The 22,205-nt window shown below is 42.1% G+C and overlaps 1 protein-coding gene across 1 annotated transcript in view; it reads right to left on the bottom strand.

Annotated features, from left to right (window-relative positions):
• si:ch73-170d6.2 (reticulocyte-binding protein homolog 2a) overlaps positions 1–21,814 on the bottom strand; it is a 42,462-nt gene extending 20,648 nt beyond the window's left edge. The window contains exons 1-3 of the mRNA XM_052131898.1: positions 21,779–21,814; positions 21,282–21,323; positions 10,731–11,408 (exon numbers count right to left, since the gene is read on the bottom strand). Coding sequence (XP_051987858.1) covers positions 10,731–11,408; positions 21,282–21,321 — 718 coding nt within the window. The 5' untranslated portion in view covers positions 21,322–21,323; positions 21,779–21,814. The remainder of the gene's footprint in view (positions 1–10,730; positions 11,409–21,281; positions 21,324–21,778) is intronic.
• Between the last annotated feature and the right edge of the window lie 391 nt (positions 21,815–22,205).

Raw genomic sequence — 22,205 nt, 5'->3', positions numbered from 1 at the left:
AACCTAACCACTCCCAAAATCCCCTTTGTCCATGGTTTGGGTATTTAAGGAAAGGCGACACATTGCTCAGGGCTCTCTGTAATCAGACGAACCCACACAGTTTACTGTGTGTAGTTTATTTCAGGTGATTGCAATTCGAATCTCTTATGTTTTGATAAAATGTCTAACTTTGACTTATCACTGTCTAATTGGAATTGATGAATTGATTATGTTAACTGATCAATAAATTGTAAACATTTGATTTTATTCTGACTGACTCTGACATTGTGTTTCCCAAACAGATTAAACGATTCGTATGTTACCGCAAGTCTGCGTCAGATTAGTGACGACTAATATTTGGCATCGATTCAAGTGTACTTGGTTTGCAAAGACAAAAAAGGAATTTCCGTTTAGAAGAGCAAACGCTGCTTGACCAATCTAAATTTGGGTGTCTTACCTCTGTTTTAATTTGATGTTTCTCCAGATAAGTGTACGTGGGAAACCACGCTTGGCCAATCCAAAGCTATTATAAGAGAAGTTATGTTGGTCAACTTACATCTGTAATAGTGGCCGTGACCTCTACTGAAGAAAACCTTAAATTACATTCAAGTGTGTGCAATTCCATGGGGCTATACTGAAGTATCTTTGATTGTGTATACGTGAACGTTACCGATCTCAGGTATATAGCAATTACCTCTGTTTGATGATCCAATACTGGCCGCTTGTGATCGTGGAGACCATCGGTGTAGAGAAAACACGCGAGGACCTCAAAGCTGACATAGTTTCTTAATCTAAGCGGGTAAAGTATAATTAAAGAGTTAAAGGAATAATCAAACATTAAGCTCACTTTTAATGATACTCAGATATCATTAAAAACCTTTTTCATTTATGGAGTCAGATGAATAAACGAGGTAATACATAAGATAAAATGTATTTCATTTAATATTGTTGTGTTGCGTAACAAGAAAGACAGTAACGGGCAGAGACCTTCACCCGTATTATTGGAGACCGTCATTGGACCGATAAACGGGCTTACAGTGGATCTGGATATGGAATATGATAGCTCTAAGTGTCATCTTTCATTAGAGCCCAAAATTATGACTGTACGTTGAAGCGTTCAAAAGTAGTAGCCTTTTTGTCCTAGGTTACCAAAGGGTCCTTTTGGAGTATCCAAAAGGCACTTTTGTAAAACGCCTGGGTGTACCCTTAGAAAACATGTGTAAAATATTCATTTTTATGGTATTGTTATAACATTTGAACTTGGACTAGGTAAGGCTTCATGCTGTGATCCCATTGTGTTCTCAAGCTAATAGCTACAAGTTATAGTCATCTGCAGGCATCTGTATGCAAAAAAAATTCAGGTGGAAAAACAAACTTCTATTTCATTGTGTTCAAACTTCTATTACTCAAAATCAGTAGCACTTACAGTAATTCTGACTGCTGGGGAAAAAACTTCAGAGTGTCCCCTTTCAAATGTGACCAAAACCATGCATGTACTCAAAAAGGTTCAAGAACAGCTTTAAATTTACTTTGGGTATGCCTTGATTAGGCGTTTTAGGCTAATTTTACAGGATTGATTATGATTTATGTTGACAAGCCGGTTCTCGCCTCCTCCTTGCCCATCGTTTAACTGTTTTACACCAGTATTAAACGTCGCACTCTTCGACGGTGTGTCGGAGAAGCGACACTAGGGGTCCAATTTAAATCACGCCATGCGATGAGCCGTGTACGTGTTATGCTGACACAGGAGCGAGCAGGTATTTTAACGTGCGGGGACGACCAGCTGTGTCAGACTGCACGTACCCTTCCCCAATACCCCAAAAAAGTCGTCCGGATCCTTCTGGTTACCCTGAACAGGGGAACAAGGCGATGCTTGCCAACCTGGGAATGGGCCAAGCCTGGCTGGGCCTCTTTTCTCTCTACATTTCTCCGCATAGAACAAGAACGGCTGGGGCCCTTACACGCATTCTTTCAGGGGGAAAAGACCCTGCGGAGACCACACCTGCCCGGAAGGGGAGGTAAGAGTGGCGAATACCTCACAAGGGCCGCTTAGGTCCTATTTGGAAAGAATGGCGCGGTGGTAGATCCAGCCTCGGAGAGGGGGGAGTTGCTACAACACGGCAACCGGGGGCAGCTGGAACTGCCTAAGGGGGTCCACTCGTAAGGGGACAGTACCACGGAAAATACACACAAGAGGAGTCCATATAGGAGGCCTTGAGCTGTGGAGCACCTAGTAGGGTAGATTAAGTACCCGCAGTGGATCGGGTAGGAGAGTTCCTCCGCTGAAATGTAGACCCAAAGGGGTAAGGAGGAGTCATCCAGGGATCTGAATGAGTGAGATCTCCTGGGAGAAAAAAAGCACACGATTTTACCTTGGCCAAGGGAAAGGGCACTAGGTGCAAATAATCCACCCAGTCAGATCGTCAGCATGCTACCGAGTTCTACGGGCTCGGACCTGAGAAAACACGGGACGATACTGACTCAACTTCGAGATTATAGAATCTGCATAAGCGTGTCAGGTGTTGCCCAGCCCGCTGCTCTACAGATGTCTGCTAAGGCGGTGCCCTTAGCCAGTGCCCATGAGGACGCAACACTCCTGGTGGAGTGAGCTCGGACCCGCAAGGGGGGGGGGGCACGGCCTGGGTGTGATAAGCCAGGGAAATGGTGTTGACAACCCAGTGGGCGAGTCTCTGCTTGGAAACAGCGTTCCCTTTCTGCTGTCCCCCAAAGCAGACGAAGAGCTGCTCAGAGCGTCTAGTGGTCCAGATAAATAAGTAAAGCACGTACTGGCCACCACAGTGAAAGGGCTGGGTCTGCCTCCTCCCGGGGCAGCACTTGCAGGTTCACTACCCGATCTTCTCCTGAAGGGTGTGCCGTCTACCGTGTCGTGGTGGGCCGCGAAGGGGGACAGCCTCCTCTCCAGCCTCTCCTGTAGAAACACGAGCACTGACCTAACCGCGCACTTCTGTGGGTCTTCGGCTCGGGAAGAACACCAGTCTGCGAACAGACGCCACTTTAGGGCGTAATGATGCCTGGTCGAAGGGGCTCTGGCATGGTTGATAGTGTCTATGACGGCCAGTGGTAGGCCGGCTAGATCTTCCGCGTCCCGTCCAGGGGCCAGATGTGGAGTTTCCAGAGGTCTGGGTGCGGATGCCAGAGCGTGCCCCATCCCTGAGAAAGCAGATCCTTCCTCAGGGGAATTCACCAGGGAGGGGCTGTCGTGAGGAGCGTGAGATCCGAGAACCACGTCCGGTTGGGCCAGTAGGGGGCCACCAGAGTGACTTGCTCCTTGTCCTCCCTGACCTTGCACAGCACCTGTGCAAGAAGGCTCACTGGGGGAAAAGCGTACTTGAGCAGCCCCGCGGGCCAGCTGTGCACCAGAGCATTTGTCCCAAGGGGAGCCTCTGTGCGGGCATACCAGAGCAGGCAGTGGGAGGTTTCCTGGGAGCAAACAGGTCTACCTGGGCCTTGCCGAACCTGTCACAAATCAGCTGAACCGACTGGGGGTGGAGCCTCCACTCTCCGCTGGGCAAGCTTTGTCTTGATAGGGTGTCCGCTATCACATTGAGGTTGCCGGGGATGTGAGTGGCGCGCAGTGACTTGAGTCACTGCTGGCTCCAAAGGAGGAGACGACGGGCGAGCTGTGACATGTGGAGGGAGACATTGGCGGTTTATGTAGGCCCCCACCGTGGTGCTGTCTGTCCTGACCAGGACGTGCTTGCCCCGAATTAACGGAAGAAACCTCTTTAGGGCAAGAAAAACAGGTCAACAGCTCTAGGCTGCGCGCCCATTGCAAACGGCGCCCCAACCCAGTTTGGAAGCGTCGGTCGTAACCAGAACACGTCGGGACACCTGCTGCAAGGGCACTCCTGCCCTTAGAAAGCAGAGATCTGTCCAGGGTTTGAAGGTTTGGTGGCAGGCAGTGGTAACTTTCACCTTGTGCGTGCCGCGGCGCCATGCTCGTCTCGGAACTCGAGTTTGGAGCCAGTGCTGAAGTAGTCTCATATGCATCAACCCCAGCGGCGCGGCCGCCGCGGAGGATGCCATATGCCCCAGGAGCTGTTGGAAATGTTTTAAAGGGACCACAGTGCCTAGCTTGGAGGAAGCGAGGCATTTCAGCACTGACTGAGCACGCTCGTTGGAGAGACGTGCTGTCATTGAGACTGAGTCTAACTCCAAACCGAGAAAAGAGATGCTCTGGACCGGGGTGAGCTTGCTCTTCTCCCAGTTGACCTGAAACCCTAAACGGCCGAGGTGCTTCGAGCACCTGGTCTCTGTGTACGTATAGTAATTCCCGCGAGGAGACCAGAATGAGCCAAAACTCGCAAGTCCAAGATCGGTCGTAAGCCGCCGCCTTTCTTGGGTACAACGAAGTTAGGGCTGTAGAAACCCTTCTTCGTTTCGGTTGGAGGGACAGGCTCTATCGCGTCCTTGGCTAGAAGGGAGGCGATTTCTCGAACACCCATGAAGGGGGGCGGAGACCTGGCAAACTGAATTGCAGAACCGAGTCAAATGGTCCGGTGCAGCCATCGCGACGGGTTGGGCAGCGAAAGCCATGCCTCTAAGCTCCGTGCAAGGGGCACCAAGGGGACGGGTTTTTAGGACGTACCCAGCGGGCTTCATGAGCGGTCGCGGAACAGGTAACGCGGCGTTGGGGGGCAACGCGGCCTCCCAAGGCTCTGGTGCTGAGAGAAAACTCAAAGCACTTACCTTGCTCCGCGCACCCGGCGGGGGGCGGGTTCGTGACTGAGGAGGAGGTCCGACGCTGGCGTCCTCTGGACTCGTCTGAACCGGCCAGCCGGGGAACAGTCGTGGGGCTGAGGGCGGGAGCACCGCATCCAGGGAGCCGGGACTGTTGAGGCCTGAAAGCAGAGTGCCGTGAGAACGGCATTTGCGGGCCATGTGACCCAGAGGTAAAGGAAATAGCTCTGTTATTGAGAATTTGGGTACTGCAGCCCCTGTTAAGGGGTGCGGCAAATGAAAAAACAAAAGATTCTCCTCCCGGCCCTCCACCGGGGGATGGAGCGGTCTTACCACCTCCGGAGCTAACTTCTTGCGCTCTGGGTCCGCTGTCTCAGAAGCGCCTGGGAGCCTTCCGTGTCCTCGATGCGATCCGTGAGTCAGGGGGCGTACGCTTTCCACGGTTTGCTCGACGCCGGGGCTGAGAGCTGGGCCCGGCTTGAGGCGGAGCGGAAGGTCTTCTGGCCGTGGGAGGACGCCATCGGTATGATGTGAGAGATGGCATCCGTCTGCTCCTTCACCAGGGAGAACTGCTGGGCGAAGTCCTCAACGGTGTCGCCGAAGAGGCCGAACTGGGAGACAGGGGCATTGAGAAAGCGAGTCTTGTCGGTTTCACGCATCTCAACCAAGTCCAGCCATTGCTGACGTTCCTGGAAGCGCGTCGGGATCAGGGCCACCCCCGTGCATGTTTCGCAGTGCCTTGGCTTGGTGGACCTGCAGGAGAGCCATGGCATGCAGGGTGGAAGCGGTACGTCCGGTAGCGCTGTAGGCCTTTGCGGTGAGCGAGGATGTTGCTCTACAGGACTGGGAAGGGAGTACAGGGCGACCCCGCCAGGTGGTAGAGCTTCCGGGGCATAGGTGGAGCGCAACAGCCCTATCCACCTGGGGAATCGCCGTGTATCCGTGGCGCATTCCGCCGTCGAGGGTGGCGAGGGCGGATGAGCAGGTGGCGGTGTGACGAGTGGAGGGGGTGCTCTCCACGAAGACGTCAGATCATCATGCACCTCCGGGAACAATGGAACCAGGGGGGGGGTGAGGCTGTGAGCGGCACCCAGCACCCAAGAACCAGTCATCCAGCCGTGATGGCTGTGGGGAGGATGGAGGGTTCCAGTCCAAGCCCACGCTGTTGGCTGCCCAGGAAAGCATATCGGACATCTGTGCATCGGCCTCTTCCTGGGCATGCGCGCCCGAAGGCGGCAGCCTAGAGGAGTCCTCGGCATCAGATCCCACGCCCTCCGATGTCGCGGCGAACTCGTCTGCTTCCATCGCAAGAGGGTAGGCAGACTGGCTGTGAGGCGAGTCGCCGTCACCTCGAGCGGGGACGGAATCAACGAGCGTGTTGGGGCGCGGGTGCTCCGAGGGGGCGTACCCGGCGGAGCTGCACCCGCTGCCATCCCCGAATCGCCTCCATCGCCAGCCGCATCATCCTCAATCCCGTGGAAAGAAGGAGCGACGCGGGGGGCAGCTGGAGTGGCTTGCTTACAGTTGTAAGCAAGCCGCGATCACAACTTGTCATGGTCATGTTCTCGCAGTGAGAAGCCGCTGTGTTTTGCTCTTTTAGAGGAAATTACTCTTTTAAATAAAATCACTCTTTTATGAAAAAAAGAACTCATAAGAGATCTTTATTATCTGCGCTGTCGATGCGCTCAGGGGCAGGAAGTGCACAGCCGTGCAAACAGGAGAAAGCCGTGGTTGTGCGCCATAGAATCCAACAGCATGCAGCAGAGGATAGCAGGAACTCGGTGTGTAACACGCAGCAGTTGCAGACACGACCATCGGCTTCGAAGAAATTTTCGGAATGAACTCCCGTATTTGCGCCGCTTAAATACCCGTATGTCCGGGGGCGGGACATGCAAATACTACTGCTGGTAAAATATGCTGCTCTGAGATGGAAAAACACAGCGTGTGTGAGCACAGACCACGCGCCTGAACAATTCTTGAAACCTTCACTCTGGAACACAAGCAGCATAAAAATATTTATTTAAATCACAGCGCTTTCATAATCACTAAGTCATATAGAGATTTCAATTTTATTTAGAATTATTGTTCAGCATTATTTGAGCATTTTATAATTTGCATGGCTGAAGTATGTCTTCCTCTTATCTGAGTGACCATGAATGACAGAATATTTTAAGTTAATCCATGTGTGATCATCGACTCCAGAGGATTAAGTTAACTCAATTCAATATTTCAACTTTCCACATCCACCCCAAACCGTTTACCTTAAGGAGTGACCTCGCTTAAGATATAAGTAAGATGCAGGAGTGGAAGGGAGTTCGAGCGGGATTTTGTGTTGCTGTCGATTTGCAATCTCTTTTAATTATTTGTCAATCATCCCCGCTTGCTATTTGGGGAATGAACCCAGCGCTATGATTGGTCGAACTCTTCTTCTTTTGCTGTTGCTTGATTTGAGTACTGCGCCTGCACAGAGGTGTCACCGGGTTTTTGCGCAGTTTAGAGTGACAAATCGTACCGGCGTACTGGTACAGTCAAAATGCGTACAGGTTGGCTGGTCTGAACTTGTATCTGGACTTTAAAGGATTCAGATCTCTTTTTTTTTCAATGTAGTTGTAAGATATCAGCTCACTTTTTATTCACACAGTTATTTTTGGAACCCATTCAACTTAAATATTGTTATAATTTGCAAACAAATACTACTACTAATAATAATAAAAATAATAAATGTTTACAATAATTATTAACTTTTAGAATTTTAAATATAACATGAATATATCTCAATCGTGCACCTAAATTTAACCCCTCATGCTTTTATTTTGACATTCTGAAGTCTCCAGGATGTCCTATATGTGTCTGTTTGTGGGCTAGTTCACAGTAGTTTAATTCGCTTCTTATTCACATTCTGGTGAAATGCTCCTCCGGTGCCGTTCTAAATGCATATTATAAGTGAACCAAACAATTGAGCATTTGAGATGTTGTTTGTGAGTAACACTCAAATATTGTGCTCCGCGTGAAGGCTAAAAATAGCCACAAGTGTGTGTGTGTGTGTGTGTGTGTGTGTGTGTGTGTGTGTGTGTGTGTGTGTGTGTGTGTGTGTGTGTGTAAACAGAGCAGTGGCATTCACTGATGCACTGGAGCTGCGCATACTATATATTATTTATTAAACAGTCTTCTGTGATTCACAGAACAATCACACGTCTTCAAGTGGCTCTGAATAAACTGCACAAGTCATATTAACTACTTTAATGGTGTCTTTATAATACTTTTGTCATTTTTTGAGCTTGACAGTAACGAACATGACTAACACACAGTATCGGATTTGGATCGGGCTCGTCGGACCGATACCCGATCCGTCTAAAGCTTCAGTATCTGAGCCGATACCGATCCAGGTGCATCCCTAGTTTTTATTGTCTGTCAATAAATTTATTATTTTAAAAACCCTCGACTGTGTTGAAGTAATTTGGAATAATTTCCTTCAATATCTGCATATTAATGTCCTGTGCAGAGGTACCAAGCTTCAGTTTTCTGCATATTACAATGTTGGATAATAAATACATGTTCCTGCAAATCTTACATATTAATGGAAGAATTACATCATACATGTTCATTTAATGCACCTGTTAAGAGTATTTCTCTGCTTTAATTCAGCTGGGATAGGCTCCAGTACCCCACAACCTTACATAAAATAAACATGACGGCTGTGCAAACATATTTTAAATGCCAATCAGTTTCCAATTTGTATTTTTATTTATTTTAAAATGTGGGATTGTGAAAAGAAAATGCACTGTTAAAGATATTTACATTTACATTTATGCATTTGGCAGATGCTTTTATCCAAAGTGACTTACAGAGCACTTATTACAGGGACAATCCCCCCGGAACAACCTGGAGTTAAGTGTCTTACTCAAGGACACAATGGTGGTGACTGTGGGGATCAAACCAGCAACCTTCTGATTACCAGTTATGTGCTTTAACCCGCTACACCACCACCAAAGACAAATAACTAGAATGCATGACAGGTGGCAGGGCTCAACGCGAAATATTTTTTCTGCTGGTCCGTTTGGGCAAGTGCTTAAGACTTTTACTTGCCCCAAAACAAAAACAAAAAATAGCTGATACATCATGGCTTAAAAATATTGTCCAAAGGTGTTTTATTTTTTTATATTTTGACTATTGGTCAAAAGTTTGAAAAACATTCTTTGTTATATATATATATATTCTTCACATTTTAGAATAATAGTAAAGTCATCACAACTATGGAATAACATAAATGTAATTATGGGAATTATGTTGTGACTAAACAAAATCCATAATAAATCAAAACTGTGTAATATTTGATCATCTTCACATTAGTTTTGTCTAGAATTTGCAGACATGAACTCTTGACATTTTCTCAAGCAACTTCTTGAGGAATCACCCTGAGATGATTTTTAAACAGTATTGAAGGAGTTCCCATCTCTGTTGGGCACTTATTTGCTGCTTTTTAATTAATTGGTCCACATCATTCATTTCAAAACTTTTATTTTAATTACATTTTTGCTTTATAATGAAATAAATTAATATGGTGGCACAATTGTATTTAACTAATATAATACTAATATATAATATAACTAATTTCAAACATTTAATCATACGCCTTCAGATCAAAAGATTTTTAAGATCATGAGAAGCAATTCAGTCAAGTGTTTCTAAACTTTTGACCGGTAATATATATACAGCATATACGATTCGTTCAGATTTGTTTACTGATTCATTTAGATAACCATTTCTGTAAATCACATTTAGGTGAAAGCAAATCAACATCTTTCATGTGTTTTAAGTCATTAAAACATTGATAAAGCACAGAGGCCGAAACAAGTCTAATGACACTTTATTCAAACAGCGTGTCTACTAAGAGACTTTAGCAGTGTTTAAATATCATAAGTGTTTTTCTGCAAATATACAAAAAAGACAACATATCCTGAAAATAATTACAGGTTTCAATTACATCCTGATGTCATTGTAATGTCATTTGTCACTTTTACACTTAATTAATCCAGCTCCTTTCTCTACTTGTTAAATGAGATTACCGAACTAAATGAGTGACATGCCTCCTCAGTCAATCTGTCATAATAAAACGCTGATCCTCGATCATTCATAAATTGAATGAGGAAATGGGGCATATTATTTCTGCACGCTCATGCGCTCACGAAACTGTTCCTCTCACTCACGCGTCAACGCAAGCTAAATATAACCACGTTCTCTAGTCTCCGAGTGCTCGGTTAGAAGATTTTGTTCATCTGTGTATATTTGTACTCTCTCACTCGTTGTTTGCTAACACTAATGTTATAAATGCAGCACTGACCCGATTGGGCAAGTGACAGTTCTTGCATCTGGCCCAAACCTCTCACAAAGGACCCAGGCCATTGGGCAGTCCTTATTGTTGAGACCTGGGTGGTCACCAGAACAGTAGTTGATCCTTCCATCATTGTGCCACCCTTTTATTAAATATAATTATTAAATGAACACAGAATATTCAATATATATCTGCACAAGCATCACTTTAAAGTGCAGTCTTTTCACAGCTGCATTACGTTACTGAACTGAAGAGATCTGACATTATGTTGAAACTTGATTCATTAAAATATATCTATTAATTTGAAAGCTGTTACATTATGTACAAATGTTTTGTTTATTTAAGCCACAAATGCAAAATATGAATTTAAACTGTTGTGCCAGATGTGAAGGGGAATGAGAATTCATGTTATTGATCAGAATCCATAGTATTCTCAAGCTGATGAGTCACACAGAACTCACAATGCTTGCATAAGCAACAGTTATCCTCCCCCTAGAACATATGTACATCGGCCATGTCATGTAATTCATTTGATAAAAATGTAAATCAATTGACAGCCCAATTTATCATTATGAATGATCAGCATAAAAGTTGTAAACCTGTTGATTATGATATCCAGCATGTGACGGGTTTGTTCTGTTTTGAATCAAGGCTTGTTGATTCATATAAAATCAGAAATGGTCCTATAGAAGAAATGTTATATAGTAAATCTACTCACCGTATCTCAGAAGCTTCTCTTGTAGTTCTTTGATTTCATTCTCCATTCTCTTCAGTTCTTCTTTATATTTCTCCTCTGTTTCATCTATTCCTCTCTTCTCTTGAGCTCTCACATACATCTGAAGTGAATAGGGTTCAGTCTTCATGTTCTCTATATTACCCAGCAGTTCTGAGATCTGTTTGGTGTTGTCATGTTTATTTAATCCCATCACTTTGTGTCGACCTCCACAGAGACTCTGAGAATTTATGATAGATTTAGCAAGATCAATCAAAGGTTCATTAACAGGGATTCTAGAGGTGAAAAGCACCATGAAGTGATCTCTTGAATAAAATATCTTCTGGATCATCTCTATTTCTGCTCTTTCTTCATCAGTGAGTGGACCAACAGGAATAATGAGGAGGAAAACATGAACTCCAGGATCACAGAGAGACACACAGTGGAGAGATTGACGCATCACTTCCTCTTCTGAGAGCTGAGAAAGTGCTGGAAGCTCCACCAGAGTGATCTGACGTCCACACACCTCCCCTTCTCTCTTCACACACTCTGAACTGGAGCTTTGTCCTGATGTTGAAGTCTTTTTCCCTCTTATGAGTTTTGATACGGAGGTCTTCAGATCTGCATCACTTCCACACAACACCAGATTCAGTTTGTGTTTTTCAGACCTGCTAAACATCGACACTGAAAAAGATAAAAGTCAATTATTTGATTAGATGAACAAAAGTTCTTCATGGATTTATCTTGTAATAATCTCTATCCTGTGTCACTCCACTCAGAGATATACTGACTACAGCTAATGAACTGATATCATTATTAGTAACAGACTGTTATTTACTCTTTGTATTAAAGTGCGTTCACATCAGACTAACTTACATTTAAATCAGTGACGTTACACAGATGCCATCCTCATGAGGTCATTAGATATGTCGGGTGAGTAACTAAAGCAATATTATAAGAATATATTACAAATAAAATGTTAATGTACAGAACACTACCGTCACAATATAGAAATAGTTCATGTGAATACATGGCTGTCTATTTTTGTTTTAAAAGCTGTTGAATAGGGATGCACAATATATTGAATATATGGAAATATTGAAAGAATAAATATTGTGATATTGAGATCCTGTGAGTGCTCCAGGGTCGAGATATTCTCCATTGTCATATCAACATTTATCCTTTTCTTCAGTATAACAGCACTCTTGCTTGTAAAATTTAGCTTACATAATTTTTGTATTATTAAGTTCAAGAACAAGTTAAGCTTTATTAAGATCCCTTATGGGCAATTTGGGTGCAGCACAGATAAACAGACACAAACTGACACATACAATACATCATAATAGCAATAACAATACACATTAAGGATTTCAAATACAATAAATACATAAAATATAGAATAAAAAATATAAAAACCCTTAATAAATACCTTTAAGACTTATTTAGTAGTCTAATTGCACTCGGAACTAAGGAGAATTTATATCGATTATTTTTAATCTTTGGTAATCGATAATCGACTGACCTGAGGGCGGCATGGAGAACTCTGGGTATAAGAAGTGTTCACTGTCTAAAATCACAGTGTGCGCTCGACTCGAAACATTTCTGTTGAACAGACCTGTCAAGCATCTTTGCTCTTTGCCTATGATCTTCCCACTGTTTCTGACTAATTTATTTAGTGCATTTTTGTATTTCACACTAAGATTTCCAAACCAGCAGCTAATGGAGAAGGACAACACTGGCTCTATATAAGACTTATAGAACAGTTCCATCAGTGTCTTGTCTATATTAAATTATCCCAATTTTCTAAGACAATAAAGGCTGCTGTCCCTTTTACACAGGGCCTCTGTGTTCAAGTCAAACCGCAATCTTTTATCAATAATTGTCCCCAGATATTTATAGCTTTCCACACATTCCACCTTCTTGTTCTTAATAAATGTGTCTTGGGAAGGATGTGTTTGTGTTCTGAAGTCAATACTCATGTCTTTTGTCTTGGATACATTGAGCTGCAAACAGGCATCATCACACCATTTTACTGAAATCATCAACCACTGGACCATGGCAGATTTCATTGTCTTCTAGAAGACTCAAAATGACTGTAGTCGTCTCTAATTTTAAAAAATGCCTATTTTTATGTTTACTTATACAATCATTTGTATATAAAATATACAATAAAGGAGACAAGACACATCCTTGAGGAGAACCTGTAGATGTTATCAGGGGGGCTGAGAGACTACCATTTACTTGCACTCTTTGAGTTCGTTCAGTTAAAAAATCTAAGACCCAACCTACCAAGTTAAGATCAAGACCAAAATTAGTAATTAACTTATCTGCTAAAATATGTGGTTGTAGAGAATTAAAAGCAGATGAGAAATCAATAAATAAGAGCTTGGCGTGTGTTTTACTACCCTCTAGATGCTGCAGTACTATATTTAGTAGAGTTGCTGTTAGGTCCTCAACACCTAAGCTTAGTTCTGTAGGCAAACTGAAGAGGGTCTAACAGATTCTTAGTTTTACCTAACAATTCTTCTTTTACTAATTTCTCAAAGCATTTCATTATAAGGGATGTTAATGCTATTGGCCTAAGGTCATTTAATGTTACAGCATGTGTAGTTTTCGGCACTGGCACTACAGTGGCTTCCTTCCAAAGTTTTGGAACTCTCTGGAGGGCAAGTGATCTTTGAAAGATATTACAAAACACTGGTGCCAATTGTTCTGCACAGACCTTAATCAAACGCCCTCCGATTTTATCTGGACCAGGGCTTTTTCTCACATTACAACCCTTGAAGACTTCCATCACAGACAATTCATCAAAAAGTTATAAGCACAACCATAACTCATTTTAGATTTCATAGACTCTGTCACAGGACCAAATTCAGGCACATCAAATCGTAAATAAAACTTATTTAAGTCCTCTGCCAACTGACTGCTAGAGTCATACCCAGGTAATTGAACTTTCTTGATCTCACACCCTTTAATTCGGTTATGAGCGTCATCCCTTCCAGACAGACCCCAAATTGTTCATGCTCAACTTTTTCTCAAGATTTATTTTGTAATTTAACTTTGCTTTTCTCGTTTCTATTTTTATTTCCTTCTGCAGTTCAAGTTTTTTGTCCAGATTACCCTCATGAAATGCTCTACATCTTTCATTCATAAGTGCTTTGAGGGAATTTGTGAACCATGGCTTATTGTTTGAAAATATTTTAACAGTCTTACGGGGGATAAGCATCTCTTCACAAAAGGAGATATAATTACTAATAACATCTGTAAGCTCATCTATATTCAAGCAAGAGTCATAAAAAACATCCCAGTCCGTACTCTCCAAACATCCCTGCAAGGATGCAGTAGACTCCTCAGACCACAAGCTGATGTTCTTAGTCTGTGGCCGTACTCTTTTTAAAACAGTTTTATACACAGGAACAAGTAGGACAGTATTATGGTCCGATGACCCCACTGGGGGCTGAATCAAAGACTTATATGCATCCTTAATTGATCCATAACAAAGGTCAAGAGTTGTATTATGACGTGTGGGGCAGGACACATATTGATAAAAATTCCGCAAACACTGCTTCATGGAACATTTATTAAAATCGTCCAGGATCAGGTTTGGAGCATCTGGAGTAATAGATTGCAGACTATGCACAACACTCCCAAGGGTCTCTGCTGCATTTGCTTCATTTGCTCTCGGATGTATGTAAACCACTGTAACAAAATGTTGAGGGAATTCGCGGGGCATGTATTGTGGTCTGAGTGATACAGAGAGCAGTTCAAGATCTTTAGTGCACACACTCTCTCTCACAGTAACAGATCTACACCATTCTTGGTTGATATACAGACAAACGCCTCCCCCTTGTTTTTTCCCCGTAACTAGAGGACAACGATCCGTGCGAAAGGGAGTACCAAAACCGTCAATAATTACGGAGTTATCAGGGTCGCTACTTTTTAGCCACGACTCAGTAAGCGCCATAATACAGGCATCTTTATAAGCATGTTGGAAACGTACCGTTGCCTGCAGTTCATCAATCTTACTCCTAAGGGACTGGACATTGGCCATGACGATTGACGGGAGAGGAATCCGGTTTAGACGTAGATTTCTCAGCCTCACCCGTACCCCTCCTTTCTTCCCTCTCTTCCGCATTTTCCGAGAGTTACAATCCCGAGTGGTAAAAGGTCCCGTATTATTATGAACACCGTTTCCATGCGGCGGGCATTGATCCACAGGATAACGAACATTATAAGGCTGATGCCACTGAAGAAGAAACTCTCTGCCATACTGGATCCTCACCGGCTGTTTAACAGGTGATGCATCCAGACACGCGAAAAGTAGGAATATAGCCCACAGTAGGACAATAAACAGCACATCCATATTGAAAAACTTGTCCCCGTTGGACGTAATTCAACAACAAAAAGTCCCCTCCCCCCAAACAATAACTCAAATAAACTTTAAAACAACAAACACGCGACAGACAAGTCAGTTTGCTCCTGTTTCTGCTGCTGGTCGCCGCGTGCACAGCGCCCTGTATTATTATTATTATTAAACCATTTTTATTATTAGTTTTACTGCAGTGAATATTACATTTTACTATACAGTTGCAATATGTTTCTGTTGCAGTTTCTTCTGTATTTCTGTTAATGCCTAATTTTCTGTAAAGCTGCTTTGAAACAATGTGTGTTGTGAAATGTGCTATACAAATAAAAATGACTTGACTGCAATTTCATGCATCAAGCTTCTTTTTTTTTTTAAGCATGCTGTTGACTGAAGTGTCACTTCTTCAGATAAATATTAAGCTAAATGGTGCAGTGTGATTATTAAAGCACACATGCAGTGATTTAATTATCTGAATATTTAGTTTACATGTGCTGCAGTCTTCACAGTGGACAGTAGATGGATGAATTTTCTGAAGAAATTGTGAGTGGTGCTTGCTGTGGCAAAACTGATCACCACAATGTCCCACCAACGGCCACAGTACACCCCTATATGTCTATGATGATCTGGAGCCACAACGTGATCTCATATTTATACAATATTTATATGAAAATGTTTATTTGAACATTTAAACGTACATATGTTTACACTTGTATAGATGCTAAAATATAAAATATGGACATACTGACAGCACTAAAATGTAAACGTGTTTATGTATTTACAGATTTAGAAACGTAAAATATTTACAAATCCATTATCAACATATTTATTTCTAATTTAGAATAAAAACGTATTTGTATTTGTACATTTTTACTATTTTATAGATATTTTACATCTCTTTACCATACCCCCTCCCCTTAACATAACCACTAATCAACATTATATAAATGTCACGGGCAGATTAATGTAGTGAAAAAAAATGTGTTGTTAAAATACATTAATTAATTTATATTAGAGCCGCTTATCCCACACCAACCCCTGAACTTATCCCCAATTTATTCAGAAAAATTACAATATTCAGTAAAAGATAGTCCAAATGCTGATGTGCTGCATTCCGTGTGCTTTCTGACAGTATACAATAGCCTCGCGGAAATTAGAAATTAAAGTTACTCATCTCAGAAAATCTTCTCCTGATCACCTCCTTCATATTTCATTCAAAAGCAAACATCATGTTGTACAGCATGTTGTAGTGGTCACGAGACACTTGAGAGCCAATGGGTGTTTCACAATTCCAAGAACACCAAGAATAGACTTGTGTTCTCATGAAGAAGATCTTATGGCACTTTTCCATTGCACGTTACGGTTCGACTCGATTCAACTCTACTCGCTTTACTTTTCTGAGCTTGCATTTCCACTGCAGTTTAGTGTCGCCTCAACATGGGTGGGATTATAGGCTTATCATCATAGTTGCACCGCCTCTAATGCCGTGACATCGTCTTATAAGCAACACAAACATCACTGACCATAAACAATAACACGACTGCTAGCTGTTAGCTGCTAGCTCATTGTGTTGCATAAAGCAGTTGTTGCATGGTGATTTTACACAAGTGTAAAAGTTAAATTGCCCAACTAAATAAAGTGAAACTTTCAAGCAGAGTATAGAGTTAACGTACCATAGCGTCCATTTGGTCAAACCACTTTCACTTTCTTCAGTTTGAACCACTGACTGTTGTGTCCTTGATGGTTCTTTAGTCACTTTTAAGTTTTTTTAACTTTTCCCTACACTGTTGGTAGGTCCAGTGGTAGATGCGTGCGGCCAACAGCTGAGACACTTCTTGAAAGACAATTTGATTTTACGTCGTTCTGAGTAATTTCATGCGTTCTCTGTACTTGCATTCTTGAGGTCTGGAATTTAACTTTTGCAGTGGATGATGATGTCAAAAAAGTCCACGAGAACGTAAGAATACTTAAGAATGCACATTGAGGAGTCCCACGTGATGCCATGCGAAGGGCAGACATGAGAGAGACAGCTCTGCGCACCTTGCTATTTCTTTTTATTATTATTCGATACAACCAGTTACACATCTGCTGTTTGAGGTAAACATGGCAAAGAAGTCAAAATCCTCGGGCTCTGGAGTAATTAAAAGACACTTACGTGTTCAAGATGAAAGCCCAGACAGACCTGTGGACCGGGGACTAGATTTGGATGATGCGGAGGGAGAAGAAATCCAGCATCAACTGTCCAACATGTCGGAGATGTTGACGAAGGCTCTTGCTGACTTGGAGGACCTTGCTGTAATCCGTCGATCGATTATGGCAATGTAAAAAACATTCACTGAGTTACTCCCAAGAGTGGCAGATGTTGAGAAACGAATCGATTATCTGGAGTCATCAGAAAGGGAATTATCCACTAAACTGCCTGAGACCAAGATAGATGTGGAAAATATTTTGGAAAAATTGGAAGATTTAGAAAATAAAAACCCAAAGGAACAATTTACAGATTATTGGAATTCCTGAGCATGAGGAAGGCAGAGATATGGTGAAATGTCTGGACGAGCTCTTCCTGAGTCTGCTCGACATAACGCAGATCTGCAGAGACAGACAGTGATCAATCCTGGCCAAATTTCTGAGATCATCCGATATAGATCTCGTGTTGCACCAGGCGAGGAGCAAAGGAAAGTTTTCTTCAAAGAATCACAATATTTTCTTGTTCCTGGACTTTGCAAACTCGTCAAGAGAAAAACGCGATCGGTTCAAGGAATGCAAGAATTTCTTCGCATTTACGAAAGATCAGTTTTACAATGAATTTTCCGGCCAGATTGAGAATAGACACTATGGATGACCGCAAAATATCTACATGCCCATACAAAATATGTCTTTTATAAAGCTGACGGACTGTGTAAGTCATCGTACATACTTTTATGCGGCCTCAGGGTGAACTGACACTTGACCATCCGAGGAAGCTGGATGCATGTTTTGTTAATCTTTTGTGCTGGTTCCACCTAGCGGTTGGAGCTTGTTTTGTTAAATAACACTGCTTCGGGACAGTTATGGATGAATATGTTAGTTCCTTGAGCTTATGCCTCCTGTTGGCTAGAGTATGATTTGTAGATTATTTTAATGGGACATTGGAATGATTACGTCATCTGTTGCACTCATCAGCTGGCTCACTGAACATTCGTTTGTCTGTCCGAGGAAACTCATTTTATATCGGCTAAAATTTGTTTTGTGAAGGAACACACTTTCGAGACAGTTCTGTGAATGAGTCTACATGTTATTTGTGTTTATTCTGACTATTGGCTGGGGTTTGCTTTACAAAATATTTTATGTTATGTAATTTTTCCTAACAAATTCACGAGGCAAAATAGAGCAATCCAATGGCAAAGTTGTCGCGGGGGCTCTCGTAGGCATACATTGACTCTTTGAGTTTAAAGGGATTGATGTCGGTTGCCAATGTCGAGCTCGGGGTTAATGCGCACGTTTTTCTTTTTTCTGTTTGTTTTGTTCGGGGGGAAGTTCGGGATTTGATTGTTGCATTAATGTTGAAATGTGGTCTTCATAATTTTGTTTTTGGCACACAATTAATTTTTTCTATTATATCAAAATGTCAAATGTTAATATGAGTGTACTATCTCTCTCCACGTGGAATGTGAATGGGTTGGGGCACCCCATATAAAGAAGGAAGGTTATTTATTTCCTTAAACGTAAGAAATATTATATAGTGTTTCTTCAAAAATGCATATTTCCCCTCAGGAAGCTGAAGAATTTGGGAAGATATGGGGTGGATGTTTTTTCTTTAGTGCTGGCTCAAGTAAGAGCAAGGGAGTCATTATATTGGTAAATAAACATCTACAATTCAAATATCTTAAACAGTTTAAAGATAAATTAGGGAGATTAATTATTGTTTTAACAGAAATTCAGGGGCAAAGTCTGATTTTGGCTAATATTTACGCACTTAAAGCTGATGATCAGGGCTTTTATTATAGATCTTGAAGGGATGTTGCAAGCCGCTTGCACCCCTCATGATATAAAATTGGGAGGAGACTTTACATTTTGATTGATTCAGTCCTTGATCATAGTGAAGCAAAAGTGTGTAAATTCCCTAGAGCAACACTGATGCTTCACAGGATGTGTCAAAATCTTGGTCTTACAGATATTTGGAGACTTTTGAACCCATCTGGTAGGGACTATACATTTTTTTCATCAGTCAATAAGATTAGAATAAAATAAGAATAGGATTTTTTTTTATCCAAATCTCTACTTTCATCTATCTTTCAATTGGAAATATCTTAGTCTCAGATCACACCCTGGTAAATGGTCTGCACTTATATAGTGCTTTTTTAATCTTAGCGGTTTTCAAAGCACTTTACACTGTGACTCATTCACCCATTCACACACTAATGACTGCAGAGCTGCCGTGCAAGGTGCTAGCCTGCCATTGTGAGGAACTTGGAGTTCAGTGTCTTGCCCAAGGACACTTCGACATGTGGAGTTATTTGGGCCAGGAATCAAACCGCCAACCCTGAGATTAGTGGCCGACCCACTCTACCACCTGAGCCACAGATCACGCCCTGGTGAGTTTAGAGGTGTTGCCACATACGGAGAAAAATAAATCATATAGTTGGCACCTTAATGTATCCCTTTTGCAAAATCCTGAGTTCCAACAAATGTTAAAAGCTGAAATTAATGTTTATATGGAGACCAACTGGTGCTCAGTATCCTCTGTGGGTGTGGCTTGGGAGGCACTTAAGGCAGTTCTTAGGGGTCTGATCATACAGTACGCCTCATTCATCAAGAGATCCAAAGCCCGGGAACTCTTGGAGTTGGAAGGAAATATTAAAAGTGCAGAGGCAGCGCTGAAGCACTGAATGTCATCTGATGGCCTCAGAGAATTGACCCAACTGAAATATAGATTGTCACTGGAAGGTGGAGTTTTGCTTATTCAGGGCAAGACAGTCATAATTTGAGTCGGGGGAAAAGCAGGGAAGCTTTTGGCTAGATATATATAGCAGAGAGAGTCTTTTTCTACCATTCCCTCAGTGAAATCTGCGGTTGGTGACATTTTTACCTCAGCCATTGATATTAATAATGCTTTTAAAGAGTTCTATCTTGATCTTTATTGTTCCATGTCTTCGTCTACCGATGAAGATATTAGAAGCTTTGTGGAACCATTAGATCACTCTAAACTGACGACGGAGCAAAAACATTCTCTTGAGTCTGAGATAACCTTGGAGGAGCTTGATGAGGTAATTAAGTCCCTACCTACTGGCAAGGCTCTGGGGCACGATGGGTTTGCAGCTGAATTTTTTAGATCCTATGCTATAGAACGGACTCCATTTTTGTTTGAAGTTTATACTGAATCATTAAAGAATGGAAAGCTTCCCCCAACCATAGCACAAGCCCAGATCAGTCTGATTCTCAAAAAGGACAAAGATCCAAGTGAGTGTAAAATTTACCGTCTAATCTCCCTGATCCAACTAGATGTAAAAATGTTGTCAAAAAGCACTGAATAGGGGCACTCGGCAGGGTTGCCCTCTTTCCCCATTATTGTTCTGTCTTGCCCTGGAACCATTAGCAGCCGCGATAAGAAAGGAGGATGACTTTCCAGGGGTGGTGGTGGGAAGTGTGGTGCATAACTTCTGCTTTAGACAGATTATGTTTTATTATTTGTCTCTGAACCTACTAGATCTATGTCTTGCCTCCACAGAATTATTAATTCATTTTCCATGTTCTCAGGATACAAAGTCAATTGGTCTAAATCCGAAGCTTTGTCTCTGACAGCATTCTGTCCAGTAACGGCCTACCCAAGATTTTGTTTTATTACTATGCGTTCAGTGTCAGACATTTGGCTAATTGGTCACTTCCACCTGAGAGAGCCCCTCCCTGGTTTGTTATTGAACAGGCATTTCTTGCCCCTATTTCATTTGCGGGACATGCAAATTCAGTCTGCCAATTTCTCATTGGCCTTTTCTCATAGATCAGAGATACAAACGGCACTCAAGAGAGACCCCTAGTGTCGATTCTTCGACACAACCTCTCGTTTCCTCCATCAGGGAGTGGAGGTTACATCCATAACCTAGACGTTTAGATATCTTCTGATGGAGAGAGGGGTCTATTAAAATGACTGGATTCAACAACACAGAGTTCCAGATTGACTTTATACAGTTTTATTTCCTCCAATTTTATTGACTTACTGTTGGGATGATCATCAGGTGGACTTTGGTTTCTCTTCATTTCTATAAACAGAAGAACAAAACACACACAATATTTGATGAGTATTACTGCATTATGATTCTGATTGATTAGAGGAAGTTCATTATTAGAGTGACAAATCACATCATAGTGTTGACTGATGAACACAGATCAGCTTTTGGGGAAATATTGACATTCATTCATGTTCAGCTGTTTGGTAAAATGATTCTGATTGAATTATTCACATCTCGTTATTTGTAACTTTAGACTCACTCAAACTTCTTATTAATTCCTCTGTGGAATTAAAAAATGCAAATACAACAATCAGTTTCCTGTTTTTTGGCCGTTATTACAATGCGGAAGTAGTCTACAGTGGTAAACATAATAAACAAAACGAAGTAGCCAAAATAATCGTTTATAGCATTCTTTGATTAAAACGAGCATTTGAAGCAACTCATAATTTCACTAAAAACACTTTTTAATCGAATTTAATTCTTACCTCAAAACTGCGCCATCACGAGATCCCAAATCAAAAGCGAAAGTGTGTTTGAACAAAACGAGGCGGAGCGACATATGGGCGGAGCAACATTCAGTTACATTAACAGGAAGACATTATATGTACAAGAGCGGTATGCGAAAAAGTGTTATATGTTGTTGATTTGATGGATGAAACTGGTCAAATTATACAGTATAATTACTTTATTGAGAAATGACAAATAAAATGCCCCTTTAGAGATTTTAATAGTGTGTGCAAAACATCCCACTTGCTCTAAAACAACTAATACAAAATACATCTTCAGAGGTGTCTGTTAAACTGCCTGATTAAAGATTGGTGAATTACTCATCTCTGATCAGAAATAATGGGAAATGTCTTAAAATCAAAGATATTTTCTCATTTTAAAACACTATAATCAAAATCTCTGGCA

This window comes from Xyrauchen texanus, chromosome 8 (assembly GCF_025860055.1).
Source record: "Xyrauchen texanus isolate HMW12.3.18 chromosome 8, RBS_HiC_50CHRs, whole genome shotgun sequence".
In the NCBI taxonomy this organism is placed as follows: Eukaryota; Metazoa; Chordata; class Actinopteri; order Cypriniformes; family Catostomidae; genus Xyrauchen; species Xyrauchen texanus.
The sequence above is the reverse complement of the archived record's forward strand: the minus strand, read 5'-3'. Positions and strand labels throughout refer to the sequence as shown.